The sequence below is a fragment of the Epargyreus clarus genome, unplaced genomic scaffold, assembly GCF_041222505.1.
Source record: "Epargyreus clarus isolate Ecla_fem2 unplaced genomic scaffold, WU_Ecla_fem_2.2 ptg000013l, whole genome shotgun sequence".
NCBI lineage: Eukaryota > Metazoa > Arthropoda > Insecta > Lepidoptera > Hesperiidae > Epargyreus > Epargyreus clarus.
The window spans coordinates 1,550,232-1,570,072 of record NW_027332221.1 but is presented as its reverse complement, the minus strand read 5'-3'; the positions used below and the strand labels follow the sequence as shown (position 1 = coordinate 1,570,072).

Genomic DNA, 19,841 nt, shown 5'->3' with positions numbered 1-19,841 from the left:
AAGTGCGTATTGGTAGACTTCATATACCTTTGAGATTTTTTTTATAAATCTCTCAGGTATGCAGGTTTCCTCACGATGTTTTCCTTTACCGTTTTAGCAAGTGATAATTAGTTTTTAATACGCACATAATTTCGAAAAATCAGAGGTGCGTGGGATTTGAACCTCGGACCCCTCGATCGAGAGGCCGAGTTACTTAATCACTAGGCTATCACTGCCTATGGCTATCACTGCCTACCAATACATACATACGTAACGTATATTATTAGATACATGCCAAGTAAATTAAAGATCACATAACAATCTCGTGAGACGTGGTGCGCTGTCGTGATCAAAGGATCTGTTTGATAGCTTTGATTTACAAATGCAGTGGCCCCTACAGCATTATTGAAGAGTATTAGGTATCAGGTTTAAATTAAGGTTGGAGTACGTGTATTACTGTGGAATGCATTTTACTGCGGTTCATAACTATTCTCTCATAGATAATTGCCAATAGAATGATTGTAACATTTGAAATATCGAGCACCCCACGCTTTTTACTCTGAATTGAATTATTATTTGAATAACTTAAATTTTATTATAATTTGATTTCGAGGCGATTCATTATGATCGATTATTCAAATTTCTACTACTGTAATATTAAACTCTTTGTCATTAAAATTATTTTCTAGTTTTTAGTTCGATTAGCAATAAAAGCGTGTTTTTTAGTTTTTTTTAGACTATTATTTATTTAAATGTCTGTCATAATATATTTTAACCTTTTTTAAAATATAGGAGTAGCAGACGAGCAAAAGTACAAAGTGGTCCTAGGCCCAAGGATATCTGTAATCCGGTGTCCGGGAAAGACAGCGGTTTGTGTGGTCGCATATCGCTGTAATCACCAGGGGATGTGAGAGGAGCGTATATTGCTCCTCCCAGGGCAGAGCCCGATAGAAGGGCATCGCGTTAGGAGGACCTCGGTTGTGTTCCGTTGAAGAACCCGGAGTTCTCCACCAAACGCTGAGAACGGCCACCGGGGGGGTTTTAGTGCGGTAAAAATCCTACATAAACCGGCGTCACTCCCATGGCGTCGGGTACTTTTGAAGGTTTCCCCCTCGTCAAAAAAAAAAAAGGCAGAAATAGGTGTGGCGGTGGTGCTACCGGAACCGAACCACAGATGGTTCAACCACCTCATTAAAATCGGTAGGCCATGATTATAAACTGTATTAATTATAATTTGGGCTTGAATACATCGCTGATACAACATCTAGGGTTTACAGGCTTTGTACTCGTATTAATAGGGGACATGTGAGGACCGTCACAGGCCATCACAATGATGCTTTGTTTGCCTTGATTGAACTCTGGGTGGTTGCAAATTAATTTGCATTGTAGTAATAATCAATGAAAAGTAATCAAACAGACTGCTAATGTGAAGCGTACATTTTTTGGTACTAAATTTATCAGTAATTTAAATATATTTAAATTCAGTAAGGAGTGATAGCATAATAGTGAAAACGCGGCGTCTGTACCAAGGTTCAATTCCCAGACCTCTGATTTTTTAAAGTCATGTGCATGTTATAAATTAATTATCACTTGGCACAAGTATTTCTCATTATTGAGAGGCTGAGTTTCAGCCACTACACTACCACCGCTCACTATCAGTATTAAAACATACTCGCGAAATACTAATATACTACGCAGTGGCTACTCCGTGTTCCAGGGGTTTTCATGTAGGTAAAAATCTGTTGACGACGATTTATTAGCAGTCTATCTAGTTACTTGATCTATGATCAAGCTGATCTCCTAAAATGATCATCACGGACGCTGCGCTTTAATAAAAAGCTTCATTGTCTGGTGATTGAAAGCTCGTTACGTTATCAATGCCCGTAGATAGATAATAATAGCGTTAATAGGAATATACAAACACTAGCAGAACCCGCGGCTTCGCCCGCGTAAAAAATATGATATGACATACAAATAACTGTAATCGTAAATTTGTACCTTTACCAATTTTAACGATAAAGTAGCATTAATATTTAATTAATAAAACGTTTTTTTTTTCGTCACTGTGTACCTAAATTGGTCAAGCTTTCTTCAGAAACATACACTAAAACTCTAATTAGTGGACTATAATGAAACATTCTTTAAAATATAAGTTTCATGTAGGATGCAATAATTATTATTTACACTATTCCATAGGAACCGTCCATGTTATATGGGGCCTTACATACAGTGGTTCTTTCCAGGGTTCTGGCTGGGCGGTTAGAGCTCCCATTCTTGCCGCCCGCAACTCCAGAAGTCCCCCTTTAGTCTCGTACGACAGGCAGGGGATACTGTAGCCCTGTTCTAGCCCAAAATTTTAATCCAAGGTCTATGTGTCTACCACATCACCATCACTAATCCATGCATAACCACAACCATACCCCACGGCAGGACAAAATGTTGGCACGCAGGGTGTCCAAAGTAGTTGCGATGTACCTAATCAGTATACCAAAATGTAGGCCAATTCGAATAAACTTACGCATTATTATATATGAAATTTGCACCCGTCCACGTTGTCGTGTATTTGTCTGAATAGACGTTATTTAAAATTTCACGTTTCTAACTTCGAACCTAAAAGATTCCCGTATACATACATATAACACTTCTCTTACCTCCTTAGTAGAATTTCAAAAACATTCCTATGAACATGCATCAATAAATACTTTATCAGCAAATTTCTGAAAGCTAACATTCAACACCAGCGGTCGGCAACCCGACACCCACGGGTGGTGTGTGGCCCGCGACTTTCCCTTGTGGCCCGCGGGTCTGCGCGTTACTAATAATTGGCCAAGTGCAAGTCAAACCCGCACCTGGAGGGTTCCGTACAACCAAAATTTTCTTTTTTTTTTAATTTCTAGTATTTAATATTGCAGCAGCCATTAAAGTACACACATTGTGAAAATTTGAACTGTTTACCTCTAACGGTTCAAAAGCTAGTTGGAAAAATATAGCAGTTTGTTGTATGGGGACCCCTTTTTGTTTTCAACTTTTTTATTTTTGGTATTTGTTGTTATAGCGGCCACCGTTATGCATCCTCTGTAAGAATTTCAAATGTCTATCTATTACGGTTCCAGAGATAGAGCCCTGTGACACACGGACAGACGGACAGACAGCGAAGTCTTAGTAATAGGGTTCCGTTTTTATCCTTTAGGTACGGAACCCTAAAAAAACCCTGCACTTCAGCACGCGCAATACATTCCCATGTTAAAAATATATGTCACGACGGCCCGTGGAATTTCGCCCTACTCTAAACTTCTCTGCACTCTGTTATTTTTCCAGACACTCCAAAGGAAGTAACTTCAATAACGGTTTTTAAAGAAACTTTCTTTACTTATAGTACCCTAATGGGGTTGATTTATTTATTTTTATTTATTTATTTATTTATTGCACCTCTATAAAAATAAAAAGATACAATAGGGCAAACTTAATGCCTGATGGCATTCTCTGCCAGTCAACCCTGGGTGGAAGGAGAGAATGGCGGCAGGTGTTAATTATATATACATAAAATAAATTATATTATATTATATATATACATAGATATATATAGTTCAGATATATATCAAAATATATACAAATACATACATATTATATAAACTAAACAATACAGATGATTACGATATTGCAGCGGTGTTTAGAAAATGCTCTCGGACAAGTTTTTTAAACATTGTTTTACTTGGTGCTTTCCTAATATGCACGGGCAGAGCGTTCCAAAGCAGTACTGCCTGAACAGAGAAAGAAAAATGAAAAAAACCACTCGTATGCGGTGGAATATCTGCCCTTAAGTTACGAGACGACCGAAGCATTTTGTCATGGGTTAAGAACCTGTACTGGAAGTAATCCTTGAGGTAAGGAGGAGTATTATTATCATTCAAGATAGAGTAAAGCTGAAAAAGGATTCTAGAGTTACGCCTCTGACGAATAGTAAGCCACTTAAGTTGGTTGCGAAACTGAGATATATGATCATATTTACGAAGGCCAAATATGAATCTGATAGAATTGTTGAGAAGGCGCTCTAGTTTATTCAGAAGTGCTTCGGTTAGATCTGGGTAGCACACGTCTGCATAATCAATGATAGGAAGAATGAGGGAGTTGACCAGCATAAGTTTGGTCTTAACCGGGAGGAAATGCTTGAGACGGTAAAGAGATCGCATAGTGACGTTAACCTTCCGGGATACTTCAGTGATATGCGGTTTCCAGCTTAAGCAGCTATCGATATGAAGGCCAAGGTTCTTCACGGATTCAGAAAACGGAATATGTGTACCGTTATAAACTATATGTGGTACTGAATCACGATCTACCTTGGCCAACAGTCTCGAACTACCAATAATTATAGCTTGGCATTTGGCGGGGTTGACTGACACTCCATAGCGCAAAGACCAGTTTAGGAGAGCATTTAAATCATTATTTATCTTAACGATTGCGCTATGTAGATCATCCACGTCAGCTTGAGCATAAAGTTGTAAATCATCAGCGTACAGATGATACGAACAATTGAAAACATGTGTTATGGAGTCAATAAATAAAGAAAATAATAATGGAGAGAGAATACCGCCTTGCGGGACGCCAGAATCTAAATCAGCCCAATCCGAGGAAGTGTTTCCAATTCGAACGGACTGCTGGCGCCCGCGAAGATATGAAGAGAACCAATCCAAGGCGGTACGAGAAATGTGTAAGTGGTTAAGGATGGCAAGGAGAATATCGTGGTCGACTGTGTTAAAAGCGTTTGAAAAGTCTACAAGCACCATCACCGTGAGCTGTCTATCGTCCATCCCGTGTCGGATATCATCACATACTCTAATTAATGCGGTGGTGGTACTGTGACCGGAACGGAACCCAGACTGATAAACATTCAGCAGGTTATGTTTCGATACATGAACAGAGAGTTGCTTATGCACACAGGCTTCCAGAATTTTAGAAAGGAAAGGAAGTATAGATATTGGACGATAGTGATTAGGAAGCATTGGATGGGATATTTTGGGAAGTGGGCGTACAAAAGCTTTCTTCCAGATAGAGGGGTACTGTCCGGAGGAAAGGGAAAAGTTAATAATGTGAGTAATGGCGGGAAGAAAGCTGTCAATGACATTGACTAGCATAACTCTACTCACTTCATCACATCCTACCGCCTTAGATTGGATACTGAGTAAAATATTTTTTACCTCATCCTGATTAACGGGAGAGAGCTCGAAGGTAGGAGCTAGAGAAAATTGCATTGATGCAATGGAAGCTATGGTATGCGAACGGATTGTATTGTTTAAAGAAAACGTGGATATAAAATGACGATTCAAGTCATTCGGAGAGTGAGAAGAACAACAATCCGTCGCAGATGGTTTACCCACACCTAAAGATCTAAGGAACTTCCACATATCAGCGGCTGACGAGATGGAGATGTTTGAATGGATATATCGGCGTTTAGCTATTCGTACCATCTGATTGCATCGATTACGAACAGCTTTAAATGCAGCCCAATTGACTTCAGTCCGCTCCTTCTTATATTTCCGAAAAGCCCGATCCCGTGTGGCCATCGCCATACGAACATCACTGGTGAACCAGGGAGCAGGTGGACGCCTCAACTTCACTTTATGCATCGGAGCATGAGCGTCATACAGTGAAATAATAGTTCTGTTAAGGAAAATAATTTTGTCATCCACTGTAGGCGCATCCGTTAAAGGTTTAAAATTAATAAGCGCGGCATCCCTCTTAAGATTTACCACATCCATGCTTGCAAAATTTCGCAGATATATACAAGAGGGCGTTTGTTTGGGTGGCTTCAATTTATAGCTAGCAAAGACAAGATCATGTCGTGAAAAACCGGGTGCAGAAAGTTGACCAAACGTCTCAACGCACTCAGAAGAGGCAGTAATGATAAGGTCTATCCAAGAGTCATCGGTGGTGATGTTATGATGTGTGGCAGATAAACCAAGAAGTGTGAAATTAACCGACTCAATCATGGATCTAAGTTTTAAAGAACGAGGAGTGCATTTTAACATGTCTGTATTGAAATCACCCATTATTATGCAGTGCGTGTACTCAGATCCCAAGGTCTCAAAAACTGACTCAAGGGCGTCAGAAAATTCAACGGAAGGAGGACAGTATACTACACCCAGAACGCCCCTGGTGCCCATGATATCTATCTCAACGAACAAATACTCAGGGGAAGCTGTGTATCGTGATGGAGATGCCACAATAATTTTGTACTTTAAGGAATTCCGTAGGTAGATTGTTGATTGTTGAGTTGCTAAAGATGCTGAAACAGATGTGTAAACAGAAAGGCATAATGCATACACCCTTTTATAGCCGTTTTAAGGGTTGATCTAAAAAAAACAGTGACTCAGATACTTCATTGAGTCCAATGATAATTTTTCATAGTGGTTGCTTCCAAATTAACGGATTATAAGATAAAGTTCCAACCCCTATTTAACGACCTTAAGGGTTGATTTTCAAAAAATGGTAAAATAAGTGATATTTTTTTTTTTTTTTTTTGCATATTATTATTGTTACATTAAATTTAAGTAAAAAAAAGAGAAAAAAAAAAATTAAATTTGAGTGCTGCAAATCAACATCTGGATCAACTGGTAGCATTATCTGTATCAAGTGTAAACACAATTACCACATTCAATGCCTATATCCTTCCGAGAAGAAAAACATAACAAGTGAGTTTAAAAGGTCATGGTACTGTCCAGAATGCTCATCAAAACAACTAAGGCATTTGAACAATGATAATACACCTATACGAAGCTGTTCTTCATCTCAGTACCATGACTCTGATAACGTCATGACACAACACGGGGCCTCTAGTACAGCTTCTCCTCCTGATATCACAGCTCAAGATTGCCCCCTTTCCGCAGAAACATTAAGAAACATTGTTGCTTCTGAGGTTGCTAAGATAAAGAACGACATTATTTTCTATGTCCAGAAACTACTGACACAAGAACTAAAGCCTATTAAAGACGAAATATCTAATATAAAATCGTCTATTAACTTCTTCAATGAACAATTCAACAGTCTTACAGAGAGAATAGATAATGTTGAAAAAGATATAATGTCATATAAAACAACGTCGTCTGATATAGGCAGCCTCAAGTCAACATTAGCAAAATTAGAAAAAAACAACAATAGTAGTGACCAATGGTCCAGGCGTTCTAATATAGAGATATACGGAATACCAGAACGGAAAAATGAGAACCTGTTCGACATTTTAAAAAATATATCAGACCGAGCTCAGTACAAGATTGATCCAGCAATTGATATTGACTTTATTACCCGAGTAGCGCCCAAAAAGTCGGATTCTAAGAAAATTAAGCTGATTGTTATTCGATTTCTAGCGCGGTACAAAAAGGATGATTTTCTGTCACGAACCCGTAAATTAAAATTAAAAGCCGTTGACATCGGCTATGCAGGGTGCAATAATCCTATCTATTTCAATGAACACCTGACCAGCTTCAATAAGTCTCTGTTACACCAAACCAAAGCAAAAGCTAAGGAAAAGCAATTCGCATATGTATGGGTAAAGAACTGCGTAATTTTTGCTCGTCGCAATGATACGAGCCCGGTGATATCGATCTCTGACGAACAGGATTTAAACAAGCTCACATAAATGCAGTGATCAATTTTGTTAACCAAATCGCTATTTGTGTTCTATATTGTTTTATTTTATCAACAATAATGCTTGGGGCAACATATTTATTGTATATCATTTGCTTTCGTTTAAATTATAAACCTCACATATCATCGACATACTCTAGAGTTGATCTTATCATTGTAACCATCGGTACATGTTCATATTTATGTAGCGAATGTATATTTGTTAATAATGGCAGCTTCTGACAAATTACATGTGTATTATCAAAATGTACGTGGCTTACGCACCAAGACCAGCGTTTTTTACCAAAACCTTTTGCTATTTAACTACGACGTTATATGTCTAACTGAGACTTGGCTTTTACCAGGAATCTATGACTCTGAATTATTTGACGGTCGATACAATGTGTACAGGTGTGATCGCAAATATGACGATCGCGGTGACTGCTTCGGCGGCGGTGTCTTAGTCGCTATACGTCGGACTGTATCTGTTCACAGTTCGGTATCAATCCCTTTCAGAAATCATTCCGCAGAAGCTATTGAAGTCGTCATATCATGTAAAATGTCGCATCATCTACATATTCTATGTGGATATTTCCCGCATAACCGACATCATATTGAATCACTTAATCAATTTTTTGATTTTGTCACAGACGAGTTCCTTAACAATTCTGAAACAGATTATTAAATTATCGGCGATTTTAACATTACAAACGCAACGTGGGCGCAAGACCAAGTAGGTATGGTCCTGACAAACCACTCTAATAATGACCACTTAATAAATGCACTTAATGACTTCTTATGTGTAACTAGCTTTAAACAATACAATAATACACCTAACACCCACGGTAGGTATTTAGATCTCATAATTAGCAATAATCTATGCACTGCAACCCGGTGTGCATTATCTCTGGTTAAAGAGGATTTACATCATCCAGCTCTGGAATGTTGTGTACAAGTTGCCCATAGTCGTAGTATGAAATCTAAGTCCCGAGTCGCCCGTTTGTTTCACGCCGCTGATTATAACGAAATAAATTTAAAATTATCAGAAACTGACTGGTCAAATGTCCTTGGCTCTATTAATAATAATAATATTAATATTGATTCTTGTGTCAATCAATTTTATCGTATTGTTAATTACTTAATCAATAAATACATCCCTACAAAGAGGATTATTAATTCGGATCGCTATCCATTGTGGTATTCTAAAGCTTTAATTAAGATTGTCAAAAAAAAATTAAAATTTCATAAAAAATGGAAAATATATGGTAGGTACAGAGATTACGACACATTCCAATTGCTGCGAGAGCGCGAGAAGCGGATCCAGCAGACTTGCTATAAGAATTTTATTGCTAACGCCGAATCTAACATTGTCTGAGTGTCAGGCCCCAGTGGTGAGCTGGGCGTCCTGGCTTTTAATATAAACTCGCCAAATATGGTTTGAACTGTTCATTCTTATAAGGGAACGACCGGCGTGTGCACATCGAGTGGGTTCGCGGACGAGTGGTCTGGACGCGAGGAAGGGGTGCGGGTCCCCCGCCAGCCGCGGACGGTCGCCTGTACTGCGCGAAGTGCGTTACGCAGTAACATACTCCCCGGGTTGAAGGGATGGCTTCAAGAAGATGAAGAAACAGGAAGAGGGCATATATTGTTGTATGCCCGTGTAATGGTGCCCTTCTTCGTCAGGATCTCTGCAACTCTAACACGGCCGTCAGATCCGGGCTTGATGGCGACGACTCTACCCAGCAGCCACAGGAGAGGTGGAAGATTGCCGTCTCTTACTAAGACCATGGCGCCTATCTTGAGATCATGTCCAGTCGTCTGCCATTTGGTTTTCTGCTGTAGAAGAGAAATGAATTCATTTGAGAATCGCTGCCAAAAATGCTGCCGCAGCTTCTCGATGCGATCGAAGCGTGGTAGCCGCTGTATGTTGACATCAGCCACTAAAGGACGTGGGACGGTCATAAGTGGTCGTCCGAGGAGGAAATGTGCAGGGGAAAGATATGAAAGATCAGAAGGATCTGTGGATAAAGGCGTTAAGGGTCTGGAATTTAAAATAGCTTCTATCTGAATCAGGCAAGTCGACAGCTCTTCATAAGTTAAATGAGTGAGGCTCAAGACTTTGTATAATAAATGCTTTATGGATTTGACAGCTGCCTCCCAAATGCCACCAAAATGTGGGGTATAAGCTGGTATAAATTTAAATTCTATGCCTTCATTACATAAATCAGAAGCTATACTATCTGATGATGCTAATAATAAGCGGGAAAGCTCATTGAAAGCTCCCACGAATGTTGTGCCGTTGTCGGAGTACACCCGCTGTGGTTTACCGCGACGACTGATAAACCTGTTGAAGGCAGCGAGGAACGCCTCCTTAGTGAGGTCGGACACCAACTCCAAATGGACGGCTCTGACTGCAAGACACACAAAAACACAAATATAAGATTTTATTAGCTTACAACCTCTACCCCCACGATCGGCTATCAGCACTGGCCCGGCGTAATCAAGACCTGTGTTCAAAAAAGGAAACTCTAAATGAGTTCTATCATTGGGTAAGTTGCCCATAATAACCTGGACAGGCTGAGCTTTGAAACAAGTGCAACGAACACAGTTACGCACTATCTGCTTAGCTAGGTTTTTGCCTGCTAGAGGCCAGTAAGTAAGCCTAATGTTCGCCAAAGCAATTGAGGTCCTGCATGGAAAAGTGTTTTGTGTTCTTTTTCAAATATGATTTTTGTTAAATGATGTTTGCTACACAATAAAATAGGGTGCTTAACGTCATAGGTATAATTCGAGTTTTCAAGACGTCCACCGACGCGAATTAAGTTCTCATAATTAATGAAAGGTGAAAGACTAACCAATCGATTCTTTTTATGTAAAGTTTGATTAGCTTTAAGACATTGATATTCCTCAGGGAACATTTCCTGCTGAGAAATCTGTAATATAAGATTCTGTGATGATTTTAATTCTGAATGTGTTAAGTAAGATGTATATTTTTTATTATGTTTTTTACAATTATTTATAAATCTATGTCTATTTATTTCTGCTGGTACATCTTCATCCCAGTTGCATTTAAGAATCCAAAGCTGTTGCAACATGAGCTTGGCTTGGACTATACATGGGCCAACAAGACCAAGGGGGTCATAGACCTGGCTTACTAAAGATAAAATATTACGTTTTGTAATTTTAGATATGGGTTTTATTTGCATTGAAAAGAATAAATGATCTACGTTACAGTCCCAGTATAAACCAAGCGTTTTACATGGAGAGGTGTCGTTTAAATTTAATGTTTTATTTTTTATGTCTACATCACTATTACTTATTAAATTTAATATTTTTTGATTGTTGGATTGCCATTTACGAAGATTGAAATTTGCGGACTTCAAAGTATTACGTACGCCATGACATAATGCTACGACTGACTCTATAGAATCGCCTCCACACAAATAATCGTCAACGTAAAAATCACGCTTAATGGACTCACTAACCTTAGGGTCTGAACAATGATCTGCAAGCGATACTAAACATTTTGTGGCTAAATATGGGGCAGATGCAGTACCATACGTAACTGTATTAAGTCTATATGTTTTTAAAGGATCTGAGGGATCAAACCTGAAGACTATTTGCTGCAGTGAGCGTTGAGAAGGCTCCACCAAAATTGCACGATACATTTTTTCAATGTCACCGGTTACAACATACCTATGTTGTCTGAATCGTAAAAGTATTGTTAATAAATCCTCTTGTACGGTAGGGCCTACCATCTGAATGTCATTGAAGGACTTGCCCGAGGTGCTTAAGGCTGATGCATCGTATACTACACGCAGTTTTGTGCTCGAGCTGGACTCACGTATTACCCCGTGATGAGGCAAATAATAATTAAATTTAAAATGATCTGATTTTGTGATTACTGTCATATGATTAAGTTCAATGTATTCACGCATAAATTGTAAATATTTATTTTTAAATGAAGTGTCGCGCTCAAATCTGCGTTCTAAAGAAAGAAATCGACGCTTAGCCATTGCATATGACTCACCTAAGTATTCGGGCGAGTCTTTCAATGGAATGGTGACAATGAATCGACCGCTGTTATCACGGCGTGTTGTCTCTTGGAAAAGCTTTTCACAGGCTTGCTCTTCTGAAGAAAAACATTTACCAGAAGACACGGAATCGAGTTCCCAAAAACGACTTAATTGATCAGATTCTTCATTGGTTAAAAAATGACAAACTGTAGGTTGTTTAACAGGAAGAGACTGGTATACACAGCCCGAAATAAGCCAACCTAATTTTGAATTCTGTAATCTAGGATTATTTTTGCCTAAATTAATTGTATCGGAACCTAAGACGTCCCAGAATACTTCAGCTCCTACAAGTATGTCAATAGCTGAAGGTATGTTAAATGTAGGGTCTGCTAGCTGAAGACCTGACGGAATAGATAAATGTTTCATATCTATGTAAGAGCCAGGCAGCGATTGTGTAATTTTTTGTAAGACAAAACAGTTTACGCTCGCCCGATAGCCTCCACAATAAGACTGCAAAATAAGGCTACAGGTCTCTGAGGTATTAGAAACATAACCGTTAATACCTGAGACAGTGGAGCTCGTGCTACGTTTTACCAGACCAAGCTTCCCACAGAGTTCCTGGGTGACAAAGTTGGAAGTGCTGCCGTTGTCCAACAGAAGTCTGGCAGTATGAAGTTGTCCGGCAACGTCGGCCACCTTTACCAATGCTGTGGATAGCAATACATGGCCTTGATTATTATTTGAATAAGAAGATGTAATGTCAGATGACAATGCTATATTGTTCCCTGTTTGATCTGAATATGACTCCTTATGTAAGAGGGAATTATGCTTAATGGAACAATATTTGCAATGCGATAACTTGCAATGCTTATTTATGTGACCTGGGCGCAGGCAGTTCATACAAACATTACTTTCTGACGCTTTTTTAATACGTGTATCAATATCAAGGTTTCTGAATGATTGACAACTAAATAAATAATGATCTTGAGAACACATAGGACATTTTATATTATTAGGTTTAGGTTTTGTAATATAGTTTTTATTATTATAATTTTTTGATTTATTTTCGTATGTGTTAGCGTTAGGATTGTAAATATGTTTATTATTTTTATTGTCATTTAGTGTGTCTTATAAGTCTGCTCTGTTGGTTAAAAAACGTAAATATTGTTCTAGGTTAGGATATGAAGTAAGATTATTTTTATACTCTTCCCATTGACGGTTAGTAACTGTATCTAATTTTTTAGACATGATGTAAATAATTAAGGTATCCCAGTGTTCTATGGGCTGGCCAAGAGTGCCAAGGGCCCTTAAATTTTTATTTGTTACATCTATCATATTACGTAATGAGGCACTGGATTCTTTATGGATGAATTCAAAATTAAATAAGGCCTGTACGTGATTATTTATAAGAAGTCTTTGATTATCGTACCTTTCTGACAACAATTGCCAAGCAATGGCATAATTACTGGCCTGGAACTCGATGCTTTTTATAACTAGGGATGCGCTGTCGGTTAAAGCCGCGCGAAGATAGTGAAACTTATTGATGTCTTGTATACTTTCATTATTATGAATAAGGGAAATATACGTATCTCTAAATTCAAGCCAGTGCTGATAGTCGCCGTTAAAATGTGGCAGGTCGATCTTTGGCAGACGCACGAAGTCATGCTTGCAGGCAGAGCCGTGGTTAGCGCCGCCGTCGACGGACGAGGCGGACACCGACGAGGGAGCGCGCCCGGGTGCGAGAAGCGCCCGCGCACGGGACACTTGCGCGAAGTATTGCTGCTCAAATTGCTCCCTATCTTTATACATTTCCTCTGCATCCTCCGACAACAGCTCCAACTCCGTCTGCAATGCGTCAAAATCACGATACATTGTTTCCATTACGCTAAGTCGGCATTCTAATTCTGCTAGCTGGAAATTATCTAAATCTGACGCAGGCAATAATTTTATAAAATTTGTGAATTGGGTCAACTTAGCTTTGAAGCTTCCACGTTTCTTTATGAGCTCTTTAAAAGGCATAATGAATGATGGGAAATTAATTAAATGCTTAACCCGTAAGTAAATAATATGCAGGCAAACCCGTAGGTAAAATGCGTATAGCTTTAAGTGCGATTAACTATGAGTTGTGCTAAGCAACAGCAAATATATGAAATGAGTGAATAGATAAGATAGAAAATAGGCTATTTATGAAGAGATCAATATGCCTGATCCGTATAGCACTACTGTAAATTCCTGGAATGAAGCACAAGAAGACAGGAAAATAAGGAAAAAAGGAACGGACTCACTCAATTATTAAAGACCCCCGGGTTCAACGTCCTCTAAGTGACCGCTGAATGTTCTCGACGATCGAAGGCGGGCGATGTTAAATCCACGGGCGGTCGTGCACGGCGAAGCGGACGTTCCCTGGCCACTGGTGACGGCTTCGAAGGACCACTGTCTGAGTGTCAGGCCCCAGTGGTGAGCTGGGCGTCCTGGCTTTTAATATAAACTCGCCAAATATGGTTTGAACTGTTTATTCTTATAAGGGAACGACCGGCGTGTGCACATCGCGTGGGTTCGCGGACGAGTGGTCTGGACGCGAGGAAGGGGTGCGGGTCCCCCGCCAGCCGCGGACGGTCGCCTGTACTGCGCGAAGTGCGTTACGCAGTAACAAACATAAAGAGAGACTGTCGATCATTCTGGTCATTTGTAAAAAGTAAAAAGAGAAGCTCCGACTTACCAGATGTTATGTTTTTAGATGATAGTGCATCTAAAAACGCAGAGGACATCTGCAATTTATTTAATAAATGTTTCCATTCAGTATTTGTAAGTAATGCGGACCTCGCACTATCGTCTTCCGACAACTCTATAAAGCTTTCAGATAACTCTGCATGCACACTAATAAGCTCCATTAATATCTCTATTGATATGGTAGAAAAATATTTAAAAAAATAGACCCAAGGAAAGGATCTGGACCTGACGGTCTTCCCTCAGTTTTTCTTCAAAAATGCGCTTAAAGCTTAGCAAAACCATTGACCATCCTATTTAACCTATCCCTTAAGTCTGGTATTATGCCTACAATTTGGAAAGAATCCTACATCGTCCCAATATTTAAAAGCGGTGATAAGCATTGTGAGGTCCAGGGTGCCGAAATAAAAGATTTTTCTTGCTTCAATATGTGGACTGTATTTATTTTCTTTCTTACAAATTTTTCTTTCTTACAAGTGTGTTTCTTCATCGGAGGCGTCGGAGGGAATGAATATTACACATTTTTTTTTTTTTTTGGCGCCCAGATGTAGGTGGAAAAAGGGCTGACCCTCTACGGAGAGGGAGGAGTAAAAAATGCATCCAAGCACTTACAGGCCGCGACGGCCGGTGCCTGCGTCGTGTGGGGCTGAATGAAAGGTCCTCCTGAAGGGAGGACCATCCCACTAAAAACTCCTTTAAAGGCATTCGTCCGAGGGGACCGTACAGCCGACATCGGATAGCGACCTCTCGTTGTGGAACGAGAGGCGCTAGCGGCGCTCCCTAGAGAGCGACCGCTGGATAGATGACACTGAAGGTGTCAACGTATCATGAATAAGACTAGAATCGTCGGGAAGACGATTCTCTATGGAGAGTTGAACGCCCCTGTGGGCGGCCAGAAGATTCTCCACATCCGTGGAGAGTTTGTTAGGAGCGTCGGTTAAGATATTTCTTGGCCGACGGCAGTTGTGACGGGTAGGAAGAGGGGCAGCATAGTCCGCTGCACCCTTGATAAGTGGGTTGGAATGATTTTCTGAGCGGTCGAAGAACGCTTCAGAGAATTGTTTAAGGACTTGTTGTATTGGAGCGAGTTCCAGGTCGCGGTGGAGGTCGGCGTTCCTGACATACCAGGGGGCATTAAGTGCCCGACGACAAAAAAGATTTTGTATGACCTGGAGTTTATCTAGGATGGTGGGATTCGCGTGAGCGAAGACTGGAGAGGCGTATGTTAACACCGGTCGAATGCAAACCTTATACAGCGTTCGCTTATTCCTGGCTGACAACTTGCTGTGTCTGCCAATCATGGCGTTGAGGCGGCTCATGTAAGAGCGGGCGGTATGGGTGACCTTAGAGACGTGGGGTCTAAAGGTGAGGCCCGGGTCAAGGGTAACTCCTAGGTATTTTACTGTGGGCCTCCATGGAATGGGGGCCCCAAGTAATTTGACGGAGGGCAGGTTGTTTAAGCGCCTGCGTTTGTGGTCGAAGCGCATTGCGGAGCTTTTCTCCGCATTGACTTCGATGCGCCATTTCCTAAACCAATCTCCTAACTCGTTGACCGAGCGTTGGAGTTTGGCGAGGACAGATGACTCCTTTTGCCCTTGGATGTAAAGAGCGGTGTCATCGGCGAAGAGTGATAGCTGCACCCCATTTTTGGGGATAGGAATATCGTTGGAGTACGATATGAATAATGTGGGAGCGAGCACTGAGCCTTGAGGGACTCCGGCTGTTATGGGGCGTGGTGACGAGAGGATACCTTCGTGCCTGTAGCGGAAGGTTCTGTCCTGAAGGTAGGAAGCCACGATGCGGACTAGGCGATCAGGAAGACCAGATTGGTATAGCTTGTATACCAGTCCTCCATGCCAGACTTTGTCAAAAGCCTTGGCGACGTCGAAGAAGACTGCTAGTGTCTTGTTACGTCTTGGATAAAACCCGCTTGTGATGTACTCGACAATGCGGTGGACTTGTTAGGGGCACGAGTGCTGGTGGCGAAAGCCAAATTGGTGAGGAATGATGAGTGGGGGAGCATCTATTGGGAAGAGGTGCCCTCTTATGTGAACGAGGATCACCCGTTCGAAAACCTTGCCCATTGCATTGAGGAGGCTAATGGGGCGGTGGTTGGAGGGAATATGTTTCGGTTTCCCAGGCTTGGGAATACCGATAACTGTTGCTGTCTTCCAGGCTGTTGGAAAGAAGCTGAGATCGAGGCAGGCATTGAAGATAATGACCAGAAGGGTCAGTACCTGCTCGGGGAAGTGTTTAAGCGCCAGGTTGGAGATACCATCCGAACCTGGGGCTTTACGAGGTTTCAAACCGCGGATGACGGTCCGGACCTCGTCTGTAGTGATTTTAATGGGAGCAGAGGTGACAGGGAGAGAGATCTTTTTAAGGACCTCCTCCTCCACCTTGTTAATGTGGACAGGGTCGCACGGTTGAGTGCTGGGGGAGCACTGCGCAGCGATGCTATCTGCGAAGCATTCGGCCTTCTCGGTGTCCTCGAAGGCTATGCTGCCGTCGGGACGCGTGAGAGGGGGAGTGCTAGAAAAGGCTTCGGTACGAAATCGTCTAGTGATTTTGTAGAATGCCTCATGAGAAGGTTGGATATCCTCCATGAGAGAGTTCCAGTTGGAGTCCCTCAGTTCGGCTAGCCGGGATCTGACTTTCCTTTGGAGGGCGTTAGCGCGCCTCCTAAGGACAGGGGTGGGATACTTGGCGGCCCATCTGAGGGCTGCGTTCTTAGTTTGGATTAGCTTCCTGACCTCGCGAGGTAGTTTGCGGTTCTGGACCTCTACCACCTTCGCGTTGTCATGAAGCGAAGTCTGAACTAGCTGGGTGAGTGAGTTGACCGAACTGTCTATTTTGTCCGTGCTAACAAGGTAGCCTGGGGGAATAGGTGAATTGGGGGCCTCTATGGCCGAGGTGAGAGATTTCTCGTACCCTTCCCAGTTAGTGAAGGTTTTCGAGGAAGTATGGGGAGTTGGATCATAGGGACCTAACTGGAGAGAGACTGGACGATGGTCTGAGCCCAGATCGTCCAATGTTTCGATCGCTCTTGTATTGAGCGCGACGCCTTTGAGTAGGGCGAAATCCAGCACGTCGGGTTCTTGGTCTTCCCGATCGGGGTAGTGGGTTGGCGCTATTGGAGAGAAGATATCAAAGTCCAGTGCGCGGGAAATGGTTAGGAGTTTCTTACCGTTGGTATTAGTCAGACGACTGTTCCAAACGGTATGTTTACAATTGAAATCTCCAAATAGTACGACAGAGTCTCCGAGCGAGAGGAGGGCCTCCAAGTCGCTTTGGAGAGGGGCTTTATGGGCGGGGAGATAAATTGAGGCTATGATCAGGGACGGGTGTCCTGTCATGCCTAATTTGCATACGGTGGCTTCCATATTGGTGAGCTTGGGTGTTTCCAGAGGGGTGCAATGGAAGGATCTCTTGTAGTAGATGGCAGTGCCTCCGCCACGACGGTCGTCGGCTCTGTCATTGCGTACAAGCGCGTAAGAGGGGAGACTTACGCCTTTAAGGGAGGGCTTGAGGAAGGTTTCCTGAACAAGCAACAGGTCGATATCCCTGTTGCGGACGAACTCTTTGAGTTCGGGAATGCAAGGCTTTAGACCTCGTGCATTGAAGGAGATAAGCGAGACGCCTTTAGGTTTTTGACGACCGGGACGAAGGGGTTGAGTATGAACGTTACTCATTGGATAGATTTGAACAACGCTAAGTGTTCGGAGTAGATAGCGATGCGTTCCGCCTGGCTGGCGTTACGCATCTTCTGGGAGACGAGTTTGATCTCGTCGAGGTCCACGCCCTTAACGCAGTCGACAAAGAACATGATATGTTCCCTTACCGATGCATCTTGGGTGGGACGGGGAGTGGGAGTGGCCTTAGGGGCCGGGGTTGGTGGGGCGGTCGCGGGTGCGACTTTCCTCCAACTCATGGGAGCGGTTGGGGTTTTGGAGGCCCCTAACCGCGGGAAATTGGTCGAATTGACCGGAGGTGGGCCTACTTTGGAGGGCTGCTTTTTGGCAACCTTCTTTTGAGCGGGACGGGGGGCTTTCGGGCAACCACGGTAGTTAGCCGGGTGACCGGAAGTGGTGCACAACACGCAGGCAGGAGGGGACTCGTCTTCACGAGTTCTCTTGCACTCCCGTGTGGCGTGGGGTTCGAGGCACTTGACGCACCTTGGGGGGGCAGTGCAGTTCGCCGCTGCATGGCCGTAAAGCTGGCAGCGGTGGCACTGGGCAGGGTAACCACGCTTGTTAGGTGGTTCCACCTTGATTTGAGAAAGGCCACAGATTGTGAGCTCCTTCTCTTTGAAGATGTCCTTGGAGGACGGGGTCTTGGACAGTATGGCCAGGGCTAGTGGGTATTTTATCCCGTTGCGGTTGTACAGCTTGTGTACACCTTCCACGGGGAAACCTTGGTTGACGAGATCCGTTTGGATGTCGTCGGTGGGAGGTTCATAGGGGAGACCCCTAAGGACCGCTTTGATTTTGCGGTCCTCTTCCAGTGCGTACGTGTGGTACGGGAGTTGTAAATGAGTTAGGAGCCTAATGAGGCTCCTGAAGTCCTCGGTGGTGGGGCATGATACGCGAATAGAATCGCGAAGGTTATGTGCCTTAGTGTAGTGGATTTTTCGTTCCACTAGGGTTTTGGAGAAGTCGGACCATTTCGACTTATCCCTGAAGAAAATGTGTGGAGGCGGTTTGCACTTGGCAAGTGCCGGTTCGCAGCGCGTGGCTGGCTTGGGGGGCTTAGCCGCGGGAGTTGAGCTCTGGGGCTCGGTGGAGGCTTTTGGCACGGGGGCCAGAGTGGAGGCTTTTGGCACGGGGGCCACAGCGGGGGCCGCTGGGGCTGGGGTGGCTTCAATAGAGGCCTCGGAAGAAGTCTCACTTGTCGCCTTAGCGACGCGTTTGACTGGACGTTTCTTTGTCTTCTTCGACTTGACAGGGGTGAAACCCTGGTCGTCGTCGGAGGAGGCGGCGGAAATGAGGGTGCTCTCCGACGATTCGACGGAGGAGGCGGGGCGTTTTAGCGAGATGGCGTCATAGTCCATCTCGTGTCTCGGGGTGGCATCAGGGGATGCGGGTGAATCGGTAACGGACAGGGGATCCGTTACGGACTTTAAGGGCTCGCAAAGGGAGCGGAGTTCGACAGCGTCGAAGGGGATATGGAGCTTCTTGGTCAGTAGAGAGGACAGAGCCTCGAAAAACCTATCAGTTACCATGTAGGCCATGGTAACCAGGGATGCCTCCCTGCCGAGGCAGGGAGCTAACGGGGAGGGGGAGGGAAATGCAATTACCCCTAAGGGAAAGTAACTGCTACCGTCACCCTTGGGATAGCCCAAGTGCAGTGGGATCGGGTCTGCCGGTTTCTCTCAGGCCGAGAGGTCTGAGAAGCGCACCGGGTCAACGCTAGCTGGTTTCGTTGGCACCGTTAGGTATCCACCAACTCAAACGCGTCGGGACGTGAGGTTTGTTTATTCCCAATAAATTGGCAATAAAC

The 19,841-nt window shown here is 43.0% G+C and overlaps 1 protein-coding gene across 1 annotated transcript; it reads right to left on the bottom strand.

The window, feature by feature from the left end:
- Positions 1-9,880: 9,880 nt before the first annotated feature.
- LOC140746650 (uncharacterized) lies at positions 9,881-13,654 on the bottom strand. Its single transcript, XM_073078767.1, has 3 exons — positions 13,045-13,654; positions 12,179-12,322; positions 9,881-10,010 (listed from the first exon to the last, which is right to left on the bottom strand). Exons 1-2 carry the CDS (start codon positions 13,632-13,634, stop codon positions 12,199-12,201), a joined length of 714 nt encoding a protein of 237 aa, XP_072934868.1. The 5' UTR covers positions 13,635-13,654; the 3' UTR covers positions 9,881-10,010; positions 12,179-12,198.
- Positions 13,655-19,841: the final 6,187 nt, after the last annotated feature.